This window comes from Gekko japonicus, unplaced genomic scaffold, assembly GCF_001447785.1.
Source record: "Gekko japonicus isolate JY-2015 unplaced genomic scaffold, Gekko_japonicus_V1.1 scaffold24, whole genome shotgun sequence".
NCBI lineage: Eukaryota > Metazoa > Chordata > Lepidosauria > Squamata > Gekkonidae > Gekko > Gekko japonicus.
Genome location: NW_015164665.1, coordinates 601,350 through 616,697, shown reverse-complemented (window position 1 = coordinate 616,697; position 15,348 = coordinate 601,350). Strand labels below are relative to the sequence as shown.

Sequence of the window (15,348 nt, the reverse complement as noted above, 5' to 3'; positions counted from 1 at the left end):
ATTTATACTCACTGAGGCCACCTAATGAAATTGATCAGCAGGATATTCAGTCCACATAAAGCTCTTCTTCATTGCATAATCAGTTTATGGAACTTACTGTCACAAGATGTAAAAATAACACACAGGTAGTCTGAAAAGCGATTAGGCCAATGCATGGCAGCTATGTCTGTCAATAGCTTAGCTATAGATGACCACATTTATTTGTCTACTTAGAACATCCATATTTAGAGGTTATATTGAACTAGATACCATTCACTGGAATGGCTTCCTGGGGCATCTGGATAGATCACTTAGATGGACCTTTGGTTTCATCCCGGAGGTTTCTTATGGTCTTAGAAAGAAAAAAATGTTCATCACAGGTGTGGCGTCCTGCTTATTGGGGAGACTGTTTCTCCTTTAAAAACACTGTGTGTACATGAACTTAGTAGATTTCTGCTGCCACCAGGAATTAAAATTCCAAATCTCTCTATTTTGGGCGCTTCAGAGGACTATCTGGCCCTGAGGAAGGACTGTCCTGATTTCTGGGATAAGTTTAAACAAATAATGATTTAGTTATAAAAGAACAAAATAGGTTTCTGTGTATTTTTGAACTGATGTTGAAGAAAGAAAATATAACTGACAAAGCTTGGAATCACACACAGTCTCTCATACACCAAAACTCAACTCTGACAGGTTTATCTCTCTCATATATAGCCACACAGGCTGAACTCTCTCATATATAGCCACACAGGCTACTCTCTTGCTCATATAGCCACACAGGTTGAACTCTCTTGCTCATATAGCCACACAGGCTGAAATCCAACTGCTTCCTCTGTCATACAGACTCTCCCAAAAAAACTCTCCACACTTGTCTCTTCCAGAACACAGAATCACCTCCTAGACATCTCTCCTCCCACACTCTCAGTCATCAGCCAATCACATCACACTTATCTCCCTCTATCACTCTCCTTACATTACTGCAGTCACACTAAACATTTAAAAAAACACACACACCAAAACAAGAAATCATTACAATAGGTATGTAATGATTGGTGGGGCAGCAGGAAATTTTGTGGGGCAGCAGGGGAGGAGGAGGGGGAGGGAGTGGGGTGGCCTCATGCCTTCCCTGAACTCAAAGCGGTGATTTCACCTATTGGAGATCAGGCACCGGCAGACACCGCTAGAAAAACAGCATTTAAAGGGCACCCTTTAAATGCTGTTTTTCTAGCCGGGGCTGCCCACACCTGATTTCCAAGCAGCAAAATTGCCACTTGGAGTTTAGGGAAGGCGTGTGGTCACCAATGCTCCCTCTAAGCTGTTGAGTCTTGTGAGCAAAAATTTTACTTCGTGAGCTACTGGCATTAAAGTTGTGAGTGAGCGATTTGTCTGCTGCATAAATTAGTTTGCTCTGGAGCCCTCCTTCCTCAGCTAAGACAAAAATGTGTGAGCTGGAGGCTAAAAAACTGTGAGCTAGCTCACACTAACTCAGTTTAGAGAGAACACTGGTGGCCACTCCTCTCCCTTGCAAGGCGGTGAGGGAGAGGGGTGGCTGCCGGCTGCATGCCTTCCTTGAACTCTAAGCAGCGCTGCTTGGAGTTCAGGGAAGGCATGCAGCCAGCAGTCACACCTCTCCCCCTGCAGGGAAAGGCTGCAAGTGGGGGTTGCCCATGCCTGATCTCCAAGCAGCTGCCCCTCTCCCTCACCTCCTGCAAGATTTAAAGGGTCCGCTGATCAGCTGGAAGGCCCTTTAAATCTTGGAGGAGGGGAAGGAGGGGGCAGCTGCAAGATTTAAAGGTCCTTCTAGATGACTGGCAGGCCACGTCCTCTCGCTGATCCGTTGGAGGGCACTTTTAATGTCACAGGAGGGGGAGGGGGGAGAGGGGCAGCAGCAGTTGTGGGTTGCCTCACATTTGAGGGTGTGGAGCCCTGAAATGCCCCACTGTAGCCTTTCTGGGGGGCTGTTTCTTGAGTCAGAGGCACCACATTTTCAGCATAGCTGGGCGTGCCTCTCCTCAAATACGCCCTCAAGTTTCAAGAGGATTGGACCAGGGGGTCCAATTCTATGAGCTCCGAAAGAAGGTGCCTCCATCCTCCATTATTTCCAATGAAGGGAAAGCATTTAAAAGAAATGCGGTCCCTTTAAATGCACTGGCCACAACTTCCTTCGAAGTTTAATCACATTTCTTCCCTCCCCTCTCCCAGAATCTCCTGGTAAGTTCCCCACTGGCTTGTCAGCCCCATCTGGCAACCCTAGTGACATCACAAAGGCAACCCTAGTGACATCACAAAAGTGATGTCACATCCTTGCTCATGGCTCCACCTCCAAAGTCTCCTGGCTCCATTCCCAAAGTCCCTAGATATTTCTTGGGTCGGATCTGGCAACCCTAACTGTTACGCTGTTTTACTCATGAATAAACTCTATTTATGTTTAAGAAAAGCAGCCGTTTATTTTAGAGTAAAGGATCCCCTTTTACTTCAGAGCCATCCCCACGCGCTGACGGCTTTTGTCTTTCTACCATATACAACTAAACCATCCTATTCATTGGGCCCAACTAAGAATCCAATGGCAAGAGCCTTTGTTGGCAGCAACAATAAGAAAGGCAAGGAGGCAGCATAACACACGTCACCTTAGAACATTACAGCCTTTAACAGAGGAAAAGAGCAAGAGTCCAGTAGCACCTTAAAGACTAACAAAATATGTGGCAGGGTATGAGCTTTTGTGAGTCACTGCTCACTTCTTCTGCCACACATCTTTTCTACTGCTACAGACAGGTTAACACGGCTACCCATCTTGAGCCTTTACAGAGGTTACACACAAAGGAGTCACACAGAGAAAGAACAAAGACATTAAAATAGGGAATTCAGATTTTTTAGGTTATCTTCTCAGTCCAGAAGTCTGACGTGTACATAAAGCCCAGAGGGCTTTTTCATTCACTTCAGTGTTGGAGGCATTCTGATGTGCAGTGAACTTTCCCTGATGTAAAAGTGAATGTGGATTTCCTGTGGTCACAGAGTTCCATGTTTATTCCTAAATGTTACACCAGACTGTGGACTTAACCGTACATTTTTCACTTTCAAAACAGAATATATATAAATATGGTAGAATTGCAGCCATTTTTATTATCATGTATCTAAATAGTTTGTGTTGTTTCCTAGACTTTTGACAAATGTTTCCTGGGCTCTTCAGAAACAGCAGATGCCAATCGAGTATTTTGTGGCCAGATGACAGCTGTCTATCTTTTCAGTGAGGCTCTCAATGCTGCTCAGATATTTGCTATTTATCAGCTGGGCTTGGGATACAAGGTATTTCTTATTTTAGTTATATTGAGGTTTTTCTGGATCTGAGTGAAGATTTAATTTACAAAAAAGGGGTACATTTCTAAAAGATTGTGACTTTGTAACAAAATATAATGTTCTAATCAGTGTTGGTGACAAACTTCGGTAGAATTGCAAACTAAGTTACTGTCTTAAAAGTAGTAAACTAGTGTCATATGGCATATTGATATTTTTGGATGCACCATAGAAAGCAGTCAAGTAATGCACGGTTATGGATTATGAACTTTTCACTAATATTATCAGTAATAAAAATAAACATGGAAGGGAAGAGCTACAAAAATAAAGATTACATATTTGGTATGTTAGTGCTTTATGTCCTACTGGAAAATGTAGATCCTTGTATTCTATATGAGAAAATACTTCATTTTGCCACCAACAATTCCAGCTTTATCTTCTTCTTTCCCTTCATCTTGTTTTCCTCTGCCAGCTCCTCCTCCTCATTCCTCCTTTGCCTTTAAGGTGAAGGGTGCTTTAGAAGAAGTAATGTAACAGGGTTAAGGAGCACTAATGAAAATAGTAGCTGCTATACCTGTTTCTATATTTTATTCCCTTATTTGAAGATTTATTTCAAAAGAACACACACACACACACAAACTATAAGATCAAACTATAGATTTATTAACTGTTGTTTACTTAATTTGTCATCTACCTTTCTCTCTGAGATTCAAGGCAGATTACATAATTGAAAAACCGTCAAGACTCAAGGCAGATTACACAATTGTAAAACCGTGTTATTACAGTGGTGTAATATGATGTGATGGGTTAGATCTGAAGGATTGCAAGTGGAGCTCTGCTTGTGGAACACATTGTTTCAATCTCTTGCTTTCTACTGTAGCCCCTGACACTCTTTGATAAGTAGCTTTGGGGGCACGGTGTGGTGTGCAGCACGGGGATCTTCATTGGGAAGGGAAGTTGACAAAAATCTCCCTCTCCACACACATAATTGGAAATGCCTTTCCATTTTGGAAAAGGGATTTTGTTTTTTAACAATTAACCTGTCCCACAGATTCAAATCCTTTCTCATGCCATGAGGCACTGTTACAATAAAATCTTTCTAAACTACTTGACAGCTCATAAAAAGTTTTTTTCCTCTTTCCTGTTGTATTCTAGCTAAAATGTTCTTAATATATAGTTTTCTTCTGTTCTAGGGAACCTTTAAATTCAAGGGAGAAAGTGATCTCTTCCTTGCTGACCATCACAAACTGTTATTGTATGATGGAAAACTTTCTAATGTTATTGCCTTTACATACAATCCAAGGGCTACTGATGCACAGCTTTGCCTAGAATCATCACCCAAGGATAACGCTTCTATCTTTGTACATTCACCACATGCCCTCATGCTGCAGGTATTTTGGTATCACTATTTTAGGTTGTTGTTTTCTGTCCTTCAAATATTTTTGTGTTCTGTTTTGACTGCACATTCCTTTAGAGGAACTGGGGCTCATCTCTTTTATTTACTTATTTTTATGTATAGTCTGTTGTATTAAGATCAATTAAGAAATGTTATGGATTATACATTGTCTCAGTAGAATATGTGCATGTGTGTATTATTCATTGTCACAACTGCTTTTCTTTGAAGCTTTTTGTACCTGCTGCATTTGTTTGTGTTCCCTCTCATTGGACATTCATGTCATATTACAAATGCTTAAAAGCAGTTGCACACAAATGCTGTATTTGTTCTACCTTGGCTTTGACAGGATGTGAAAGCAGTCATCACCCATTCTATCCAAAGTGCAATGCATTCGATTGGAGGAGTGCAGGTTCTTTTTCCTCTGTTTGCACAGCTAGACTACATGCAATACTCAATAGACCAGCCAGACACAACTGTGTGGTAAGAGTATTTATCATTTTAACTTCTCATTTTATTTTGGGGTATAAAGAATTCATATGCCTACCCTTTCAGTTATGCTGAGTTAAAAGCCATAAATAGGTTACTTGAGAAATGTTTGTCTAGATAGAGTATGCTGAAGATTAAAGGGTGGGCATGCACATCTAAAAGTCGGCAAGGTGAAGATGTCGGGAAAGCCAGCTTAGCTTTAAGGGGGAAAATTATCTCCAAATAATGCAATTATATTTCAGCACTGGGGACATTATTTATATTTTCAAGGTTAGATCATGTTAAATTTCTTGTGCAGAGAAGACCTTGAGATGAAGTCAAGATTACTGGCACCAGATCTTCTACACAAATGTGTACATCATTCAGTAGCTGTGTAATTTATGGAAGGGGGGTATGGAAAATCTCTTTCTCAGGGATGAATTCCTTCCTGTCAAAGTATGTGTATGGTTTTTTTTTTTAGAGAGCTGCTGGTTCTAGCCAAGGAGAGTTTATCTTCCTGACCCCCTACTTGATCAATGAAAGATGTTTTTTATATCCAGGCTACTTCAAGTTCACTAGGGGACTGTTGAAAACAAAGCCTAGGTGTTTTCAGTGGATTAATTATGATGTTTCAGAGTAGAGGCTATAAAATATCTCCATTATAGTTTTGTGCTAATACAGTAACTTTCTAGCTATTTTAAAAGGTGTCAGGAATGTAGAGTGTGACTTTCAAAATTTCTCAAATTTGGGAACACAAATCCCTTAAAATATAAATATGAGAGCTTGCCAACTCAGTTTTGCCAATATTTTTTTTCTTGGTGATTCCATTAGTTTTTCAAGTGTGGCTGGCCTTAATGGCTTTACTTCTTTTTTGTGCTGGCTCCTACACTCTTCTGGAGAAAATCTGGCTTGCTCCTTCTCTTTCCTCATTTCAAAGAACCTATGAAAATGTTATTTTTCATAGACCTTTTGGTTGAATAATGTTGATGTAACCTGGTGTTTTGATTAAACATAGTGCTGTTCTTTCTGTAACTGTTTAGTTTAATGTTTCTTCTATTTTATTTTTTCTTCCCCCCCCCCCCCCCCGGTATATTTTAAGTTATTTCAGACTAATTTGGACAAAAAGGTATACATTTATAAATAAATGCATTGAAAGAAACATTTTTCTAGCCTTCCACATCATCTGTCTTTGCCTGCCCATTCTTATTTCTGCTATAACAACTGAACTTAGTCTTATAGGTATGTCGACTTTCCAAAAGTCTTTGCAAAGTTTGATCGGTGAGCCTCACTTTATAAACCAAGATGGTAATTGAAAGTATTGAGGCACTCATGGCCTTTATATAGCAAGCCAGTGGAATAAGAGAGCATTAGATGTCCTATACTGTTAAGCAGCCTTAATAATTATGCTTACCGGGAGGTAAACCTGACTATAGTTGCCTGCTCAAATTCAATAGCTTTATTAGAACTGGATAACTAGATTTGCTTCTAATAAATAGTATTAAGCTGAAAGAAATAATAGATCAGAATCCTGACAATGTGTAACTCTGCTATTAGATAACACCTTTAAGATGTTGGGATATTCATTACAATGTATTTTTCAGTTCCATTCTCTTGGCTTTCATTATGGAATTGCTGAAGAACTCAATTGCTATGCAAGAACAAATGCTTTCTTGTAAGGGCTTCCTTGTGATAGGATACAGCCTTGAAAAGGTAAACTTAACAATTATAACAACTTTTAAAAACTGTTTATGAATCTACATGGGTTTCAGGTTGTGGTCCATATTAATCAATACTATTATCTTAGGGTGGTGTTGGTGTTGGGTTGTTTTATGAAATAAAAAATTTTATATATAAAAAAAATCTTAATACATTGTCTTATTTTCTGCAGTCTTCCAAAGCACACATTAGCAGAGTTTCTAGAACTTTGCCTTGCCTTTGCTAAGTATCTGAGCAATTTGCACAATGGTGTGCCTTTGCTGAAACAGCTATGTGACCATATCCTACTTAACCCTGCAATATGGATTCATACTCCGGCCAAGGTAATAATTTCCACTTGTTTCAGGAGGGTAGCTGTGTTGGTCTGCAGTAGAAGAGCCAGGTTGAAGTCTAGTAGCGTCTTAGAAACCAACAAGATTTTCAGGGTATAAGCTTCCCACAGTCAAAGTTCCCTTTGTCAGAGACATTTTTGTGTATCACTTAGTAGTACTGGGGTAGGTCATTTAGATATTTGAGATTGAAAGAATCAAATTTTAAGAGTATCTACTTCTATCTGTATCTAACCATAAAATGTGAATTGGTACACCAGAATATACCATCTTTCCTCCTTCAAACTAGAAACATTTTTGAATTATCAGGTTCAACTGATTCTGTACACTTACCTGTCTACTGAGTTTGTTGGTACAGCCAACATATACAATGCAATACGACGAGTTGGAACAGTTCTACTGGCAATGCACACTTTGAAGTATTACTATTGGGTAGTGAATCCTCAAGATCGCAGTGGAATTATTCCCAAAGGTTTAGGTATGTGTATATTATCTTGATTTTTATTAACAAACAATATTCCAAAATAATAATTAAAAGACTTTTCCTTTACTTTAAGCATGGTGTTTGTGTGTCATATTTAGGGTTGTAACTACCACAATATTACTTAAATGTCAGGAATTTTGGTGGACACAATACACATGGATAATATTACTTTGGAACTGAAGTACACATAGATGTTGCAGGAGATATCCTTGAACTAAGAGTGGGCATGAAGTTAGATGACTCTCTGTTGTTCTTTCCTGGAAAGTAGATTTCTGATGCAATTCTCTCCATGTGGAAGAAAACATTATGTAGAAATCCTTCTGTTACATTGGCACTAATGTGGAAGACATTTTCTTTGGGATACTGGATTTGCATTTAGTTTTAGTAATGTTTTAAAACTGTATTTAAACAAAATCAACAATGCTTGAAGTGTTGTTCTTCTAAGCTGAAAATGTGAACTGAATTTCCCAATTTGTGTCTGGTGGGAGGGGGAAGTCATAATTATATCAGAATAATCTCAAACTATGGAGTATATAGTGTGAAATGACATGTCTCTTTCCAATTAAGATGGACCTCGACCTAATCAGAAAGAAATCCTTTCTCTGAGAGCCTTTTTATTGATGTTCGTTAAGCAGCTCGTAATGAAGGTAAGAAGTATATAAATGGAGTAGGTGCTCTACAAGTTTTCTTTTCTGTAGGATGCCATGATGATACCCCCACAGGATCCCTTTATTTTCTTCTTGTCTGGGTAGCCATTTTTCTTTCTTCTTTGTTTTTCTGTCTTTCCCACCCAGATGTTTAAAAGTATTTAGACATATGCTGACCCAGTCTAGGGATCTGAGGGAATGACTGAAATCCTTCTTTTATCTTTATCTGATAATGGCACATGAGAGGCTGGTGGTAATTTTATTTATTTTATTTTATTGTACTTATGAGGGGAAATGGTCAGGTAGGTCTCAGTTTGTCGCAAACAAGTAGCTGTTCAGTTGTACAGACAGGTCTTTAAACACTTGAGGAGCGAAATTTCTTTGCAATCTCTGCTTAAAGAAATAAGCATAAGCTTCTTTGTCTCACAGACACTTAAGTTAGTAAAGGCAGCAACTTTCACACAACTTCCAGTATTCCTTCTTAACCACTACACTAGGAGCTATTTCCCTAAGGCTTGAATAGGGATCCTTCTTGATCCTCTCACTCCCTTAGCCTTCCTTCCCAGTCATCTTTCAGTTCTTAACTGCCACTCCTAACTACCTCTCTGAACTGTAGAATTTTGTTTGAATCCCCTGTCAATCAAGCTTCTCAGAATGGGTTCCCATTTACTATCTGTCACAGGTGTATCTTATTGCTTGCAATTATGGTGAAGATTTGCCATAAACAACCCATTTGCTGTGGAAGGAAATAAAGGGTTTCTGATTAGTTGAGGAAGGGAGGGCATGTTTGGGGGAGCAGGTTTGAAAATCTTCCCTTCATAACAGAGCCATTCCACTCCCTGGTTCATTTTGGGAGTGATGACAAACATAGTATAAAAGGAGGTTAACATTATTTATTCATTTATTTTATTTATTTGCTTTTTAGCCCACTTTCCTTACTGAGATTCAAGGTGGATTACACAGTGTAAAAGAATGCAGTCAAGTAGCATGAGCAGAGATGTAAAATTTCTGGAAATTTTGAAGCTCGGAAAAAACCTTGTTTTTCCCAGTTTTTTCCCGGAAAAAAACGGAAATTTTCGGAAAAATTGAAAAGTTGCTACATTAGCATTTCTTTTGTCTTTTCTAGATTGAAAGTCATTCTGTTACTATAGGAACATAAAATATGACTATGGACATTTTTACTTGGCATGAAATTGTCACAACTAGCATATTAAATATATAGTGTATCCAAACAATTATTACAAACAGAATACCCACCCACATACAAAAACAAAACTGAAACTTTTTTATTTTCTTCTGAAAATCGCACCTCCTAAAGGAAGAAATGCATCTTGTTCTTGCATTGGAGAGTTCAGTTTGTAACCTAGGAATTGCTTGTCCTCAGTGCACAGAAATTAGATCAATCTGATACCATATATATATTTTTTGGAAAAAAACAAAAAGGCTTCAGGAAAAAAATGGAAAAAAACTGGTTTCCCCCCCGAATTTTTCCGTTTTTTTCCCGGGCCTTCACATCTCTAAGCATGAGACATCCAACAAGCAATGCCATAGGACTAGAATTACAAAAAAATTGTGTACAAAACAAGTATTAGACATGGTATGTGATACACAGAGCAAAAACGAATTGCAAAAACGAATTACAAAAGTAGAAAACAATGCAGTAGGAGCAAGATAATACATACCATAAGCACCCTCCATTCCATTATACTGTGGCCTTTATTCACTTTGTAGAAACTCCCTCCTGTTTTTAGCTGTGCTGCAGGCCGCCTTATGGAAGAAACATGAGCAAACTCAAGTCATCAGTCTTGTCCCCCCCCCCATTTCATCACTCTCTCTATAACTTGATCATTCCCTCATTCATTTCTGCTTCCTCTGTCTGATCAAATATTACAAACCAGTATATATTTAGAATGGGAGATCTATGCATATAATTTTCTTTTTCTTTTTTTGGAAGCTGCTTGGTGTCTGGTAATTTTACTTTAGTTGAACAATTTATGTATTTCAGATTTCTATATAGATGAGCAACGTAGTGTTAGAGATGGAATTTGCTTGTGATAATGGGCTGGATCCAGCTAGGTTTTTTACTCAATCTTGCCCAGTTCTCCTCCCTACACCCCCCCTCCATTGCACATGACTTTTGTGCGTTCTGGTCCCAAGATCCCCAGCAGAATCTTTTTTGGTGGTCAAAGGGGAAGCCCTTCTTTCTATACTATGGGTGGAAAAACACAAAAGCAATATCATCATCATCATCAATATCATCATCATCATCATCATCATCATCATCATCATCATCATCATCATCATCATCATCATCTTTCAATTTGTTGATCGCTCAATCCTTGCAGAGCTGCTGGCTCTGAGCAATTTACAGTTACTCATTTCACAAGGGACTAACAATGCTTTATAGGGGTAAGGGAGGACTAAATTTAGTTTAATTTACTGAACTTTACTGCACAAAAGAGACATTACGCCAGTATACACAAAAGAGCCTGTATTGATGCTTACACATTTTTAAAAATATAATTGATTAAAATGTGTAACAAATTAAAAATCTTGTAATAGTAGATACTTTTAATAATTAGTACTAAAAACTCAATGCAAAATCTTAGAAAAAACTGCAGCGATCTTGATTTTAAATTGCATGCAAAACATACTATGATGTATGCATTGCTTCTAGCATGGAAGCTTTGAAATGGCTATGTCCTCCCCTTGTAACAGAGGCATGAGCCAAGGATGAGCATCTTCTTGCTCAATTCTTTTGTTTGCCTCAGAAAGCAGCCTTATTTCTCTCCTGTCCTATGCCCCTGTTATCAGGGGAGTTCTTTTATAATCTTAGTAAAGTTTTAGTTTTCTTTCTTTCCTGTCTTTTTTGTTTTATAGTTTGAACAATAACTGTTACTTCCTTGTTTGTATCTTTCCTGTTTTTGGAAGTTCAGTTTTCCTTTGCTGTGTCAAAATTGCTTTAAATATGTTCACAGATGGAAACCCCTAGTGGAACCATATAGTAGTACCTGGTAGATTTATATTGTCCAAACAATTTTGGAAAAATATATATGTGCTTTGATTTTACAGGCATTAAAATTACTTTAAAATACATCCTTTGTGTTGCAGAATTTTTCTTCTTACATATGATTTGTCTGTGCTTATAGAACCTGATTTTATCTTTTAAGGATCATGGAGTGAAAGAAGATGAACTACAGGGTATCCTTAACTATCTCCTCACAATTCATGAGGTAATATTTCTAGCATTTTGCAGATGTCCATCAAAACCTTTTGAATAAAATATTCTCTCCTGCCACAAGATGGCTCTGCAGTAAGAAAAAAAAGTATATAATCTTGAAAGTTCAGTAAGAGTGGAGTTCAAACTACTAGTAGTGAGCAGTGATTTAAAATCCGTTTTCTGTTAGTGTATTGGAGTTCATTAGCATAGTTAAGTCCTGATAGTTTCTGTTTCAGTACACTGGGCGGGGGAGCCCAGATGGCAGCCTCTATAAAGGATTATTTAATGTGTTTCAAGTAGTTTTACTCTTATTTTGGTTTTTAAGTATACTAATGCTTTCTATACATGAATGTAAAATAAAAATGTTAATGAACTGAAAGCAAAGCTTGTGAATGTAATTGGAAATAAATGTTGAGTACCACTTGAATATCTACATCTTCATATTTTAGCTCCAGGAAAGCACTTGATGCCAGATGTAACATCAAAGAGTTGGGAAATGGGGACATAAATCTAACCAAACTAATTTATTTCAGGGTGCTTGAAATGGGTAGAAGGAAGAATTAATTGAATTTCTCTTGAAGAAGTATAGACTTTTTTGTTACTCGATTTTTACCTATCCTCTGTGACTTTTGATTCTTATCTAAATGCTGGAGGCTACTCCTGAAGGTAAAGCAGCCTCTTTGACATACAGGTGATGACATCTTAGATAACTCCTAAAAACTAATAAAAAGTTCAGAACACATTCATATTCAGAATTACATTTTGTAAATGAGTATTGTACCCTGACATGTACTTTCTGTAATGGAGTTATTTATTTTTTGGGAAATAGCTTACAAGTCATGTTTCTACACAGCTCTGCTTTATCTGTTAAAATACGGTAATATCTTTAACAACTCCCTTCCAGTATATTTTGTATTAAGCACAAACTCCAAATCTTGTTGTACGCAAATAAAATTTTATATTGGAAGAAGTCTTATAGAGCTTCCTCACAAAACTTTAAGACATTTAGGCGAAGTCTCAGCAGCTTAGGAGCAATGCTCCCTCTAAGCTATGGAGTCTTGTGAGCAAAAATTCTATTTTGTGAGCTACTGGCATGAAAGTTGAGCTAGCAATTTGGCTACTGCATGAATTAGTTTGCTCTGGAGCCATCCTTCCTGAGCTAAGACAAAAATGTGTGAGCTGGAGGCTAAAAAACTGTGAGCTAGCTCTCACTAACTCAGCTTAGAGGGAACACTGCTTAGGAGTGCATTCTTGAAACTGCTTGTAGCTTTATCGATTGCCCACTGGGACTGGTAAGTGATGGGAAGCGGTGGGGAGCTCTGAAACTGGTTTCAGACTTGGAGCTACAAATAGTAGTGGCAGTGGTGCACGCACATATGTATGGCTGATTCACTGAAATCAGTGGAAGCTGTACAGATTTGGAGACAGCTTCATCCTACGTCCGCCCATCGGTCTGTCCGTCCAACATGGCAGGCACAATTCAAAGTGCTGGTTCTTGCCTTTAAAGCACTAAATGGCTTGGGGACAGGGTACTTAAAGGACTGCCTACTCCCATATTGCCTGCTGGTTAAGATCTGCCTCTCAAGCTGTGCTCTCTTTTCCCTCAACTTTCAGAGGTCAGGTGATTGGCAACCAGAGACAGGGCTTTTTTTTTTAAGTAATGACACCTCGCTTGTGGAATAGCATTCCTTTTGAGGTTCACCTGGCACCTGTGTTCCTTTTTTTTAGGTGCCAGATGAAAATGTTTTTGTTCACCCAGGCTTTTAATAAAGTTTTCAATACTATTTTAATCTTTAAGCTTTCAGTGGTCTGTTCTAAATAAACATGTATATAATGGTTAGGAACTTTATTTATTTACATGTATACTCCACTGTTCTCTCCAATAAGGATCCAAAGTGGCTTACATAATTCTCCTCTCTTCCATTTTATTCTCACAACAAACTTTTGAGATGGGTTAGCCTAAGAGTGTGTGACTGCCCAAGGGATTTGAACTGGGTTTCCCAGACCATATTTCAACACTCTAGCCACTGCACCACACTGGCAGGTGTGAGAGTTTTAGCATTCCCAAATGAATTTAAAAAAAAATCTTTGAAGAGCAGATATTCATGCCATGTCACACATATTTATTTTGAAAGTCCTTTGGGTTTCAGAATTTGTTATGTGGGGTAGATGATTTGAAAAATCTCAGTGCTTTCTTGGGCACACAGAATTAGTTGATATATATAGCATTTAAAGCTTTTTGTAAGTTATGCTTTTTCCCTGTTCTTGAGTCAGAGAGAATTTTGCTGCTGTTAGCCACTGAGTAGGGATGGATGCAAACCGAGAAAATGTGGTCTGGTTTGTGGTTCGTTGCATGTCCGGTTCACGAATTACAAACTGTCACGAACTTTTAGGAGATGAACAAACTGGTTCAGTTTGTGAGGTTCGTGATGTGGTAGAATGTTCCCCAAACTCATGGGGGATCTCTGGCTGACTCTCTTCTACCTGCCCTCCAAGTTTGGTGAGGATTGGATTTATATGATTCAAGTGATGCCCCCCCCCCCAAGTAGGTGCCCCATCCTCCATTTTTCCAGCAAAAAAAGCAAGGACAATAGAAACCCAGTAGAATAGAATCAAAGTCCCCAAGAATCTCTGCAATAGAAACTGAAGGGGAGGGGGGCATTTTTGCAAGCCCAGCAGAACCAGTGCTATGTGCCCAGAAGAACCAGTGCCACTGTGGTAGTGCAAACCCAACATTTCCATTTTTACTTAACAGGATGACAATTTAATGGATGTCCTGCAGTTGCTTGTTGCTCTCATGTCAGAGCACCCCAGTTCTATGATCCCTGCATTTGATCAGAAGAATGGATTACGGTAAGAGTTAAATCTCAGTAGAAATTGCAGTAGGCAAAAGTATATTTTAATTATCTTGTTAGTTATTGCTTCCTGGTAGACTTGTATGACGTCAAATAACTGATGCAGTCTCTAATATTTTTCTTCAATTTAATTAATGTTATCCTCTTATACATTCATTTTGCATCCCATTGTGTGGATTGAGTGCTCTGATTCATGTGAATATGAAGAGCCCAAATTGCAAGACAGAACTAATAGCAAATCTTAAATCTCTGCCCCCCGTACCTGTTGCATGTGCTCTACACATCAAGTACTCCCAAGTGCTGCCCTTTGAGTGCAGATTCAATATAGCTACAATCTCAGCATACAATGCTTAAAGTGGCCTTAAATCTGTAGTGTATAGTCTTGGGCTAGATACTATAGGACAGATAGAGGCTAATCCAAATATCTATTTGGAATTTTTTCTGTAATGGGCTAGCAGTAGTGACTTCTGTGCTATTTGTGAAAGGTCCTTTCTTCTTTTCCTGGTCTAATTTGAAATTTCTTGTAACTACTAAAGTGGATTACAATCCCTACTCCAGCCGTGCTAATTAATTTGAATAGATTATGAAAAACCCCACCACTTTACCACATCATCCATTCTGATCATGAGCACAGCTAGCAGGCTGGGAACAGATAGGAAGTCATGAGGTACAGTCAAATCAATGGGGCTTATTCTCAAGGTAGTGCTCTTAGGATTGTACTGTAAGCTTTATTGTGACTTCTTGAATGCCAGAGACTTTTTCAGCCCGTACTTCAGTTTCTTTTTATGAAACAAAGCCTAGAGCTGCTTGGCTTTGGCTGAGCCTTCTCTTCTTTTAGGGGGAATGGAAGGCTTGCACACAGTCATCACACTGAAGGATGCAATACGAGACCTGGAGGCTTTGTGTGCCGAAAATGGCTTTACAATTGGACAGGGTTAAATGTAAGCTACTCAGGATGTGGCTAGT

At 38.6% G+C, this 15,348-nt stretch overlaps 1 protein-coding gene across 1 annotated transcript in view; it reads left to right on the top strand.

The window, feature by feature from the left end:
• LRBA (LPS-responsive vesicle trafficking, beach and anchor containing) overlaps positions 1-15,348 on the top strand; it is a 558,585-nt gene that overhangs the window by 65,413 nt on the left and 477,824 nt on the right. The window contains 10 exon segments of the mRNA XM_015409048.1: positions 3,136-3,282; positions 4,464-4,661; positions 5,013-5,146; positions 6,733-6,841; positions 7,020-7,045; positions 7,047-7,170; positions 7,486-7,654; positions 8,228-8,307; positions 11,478-11,540; positions 14,283-14,380. Of these exon segments, the coding sequence (XP_015264534.1) occupies positions 3,136-3,282; positions 4,464-4,661; positions 5,013-5,146; positions 6,733-6,841; positions 7,020-7,045; positions 7,047-7,170; positions 7,486-7,654; positions 8,228-8,307; positions 11,478-11,540; positions 14,283-14,380 (1,148 nt within the window).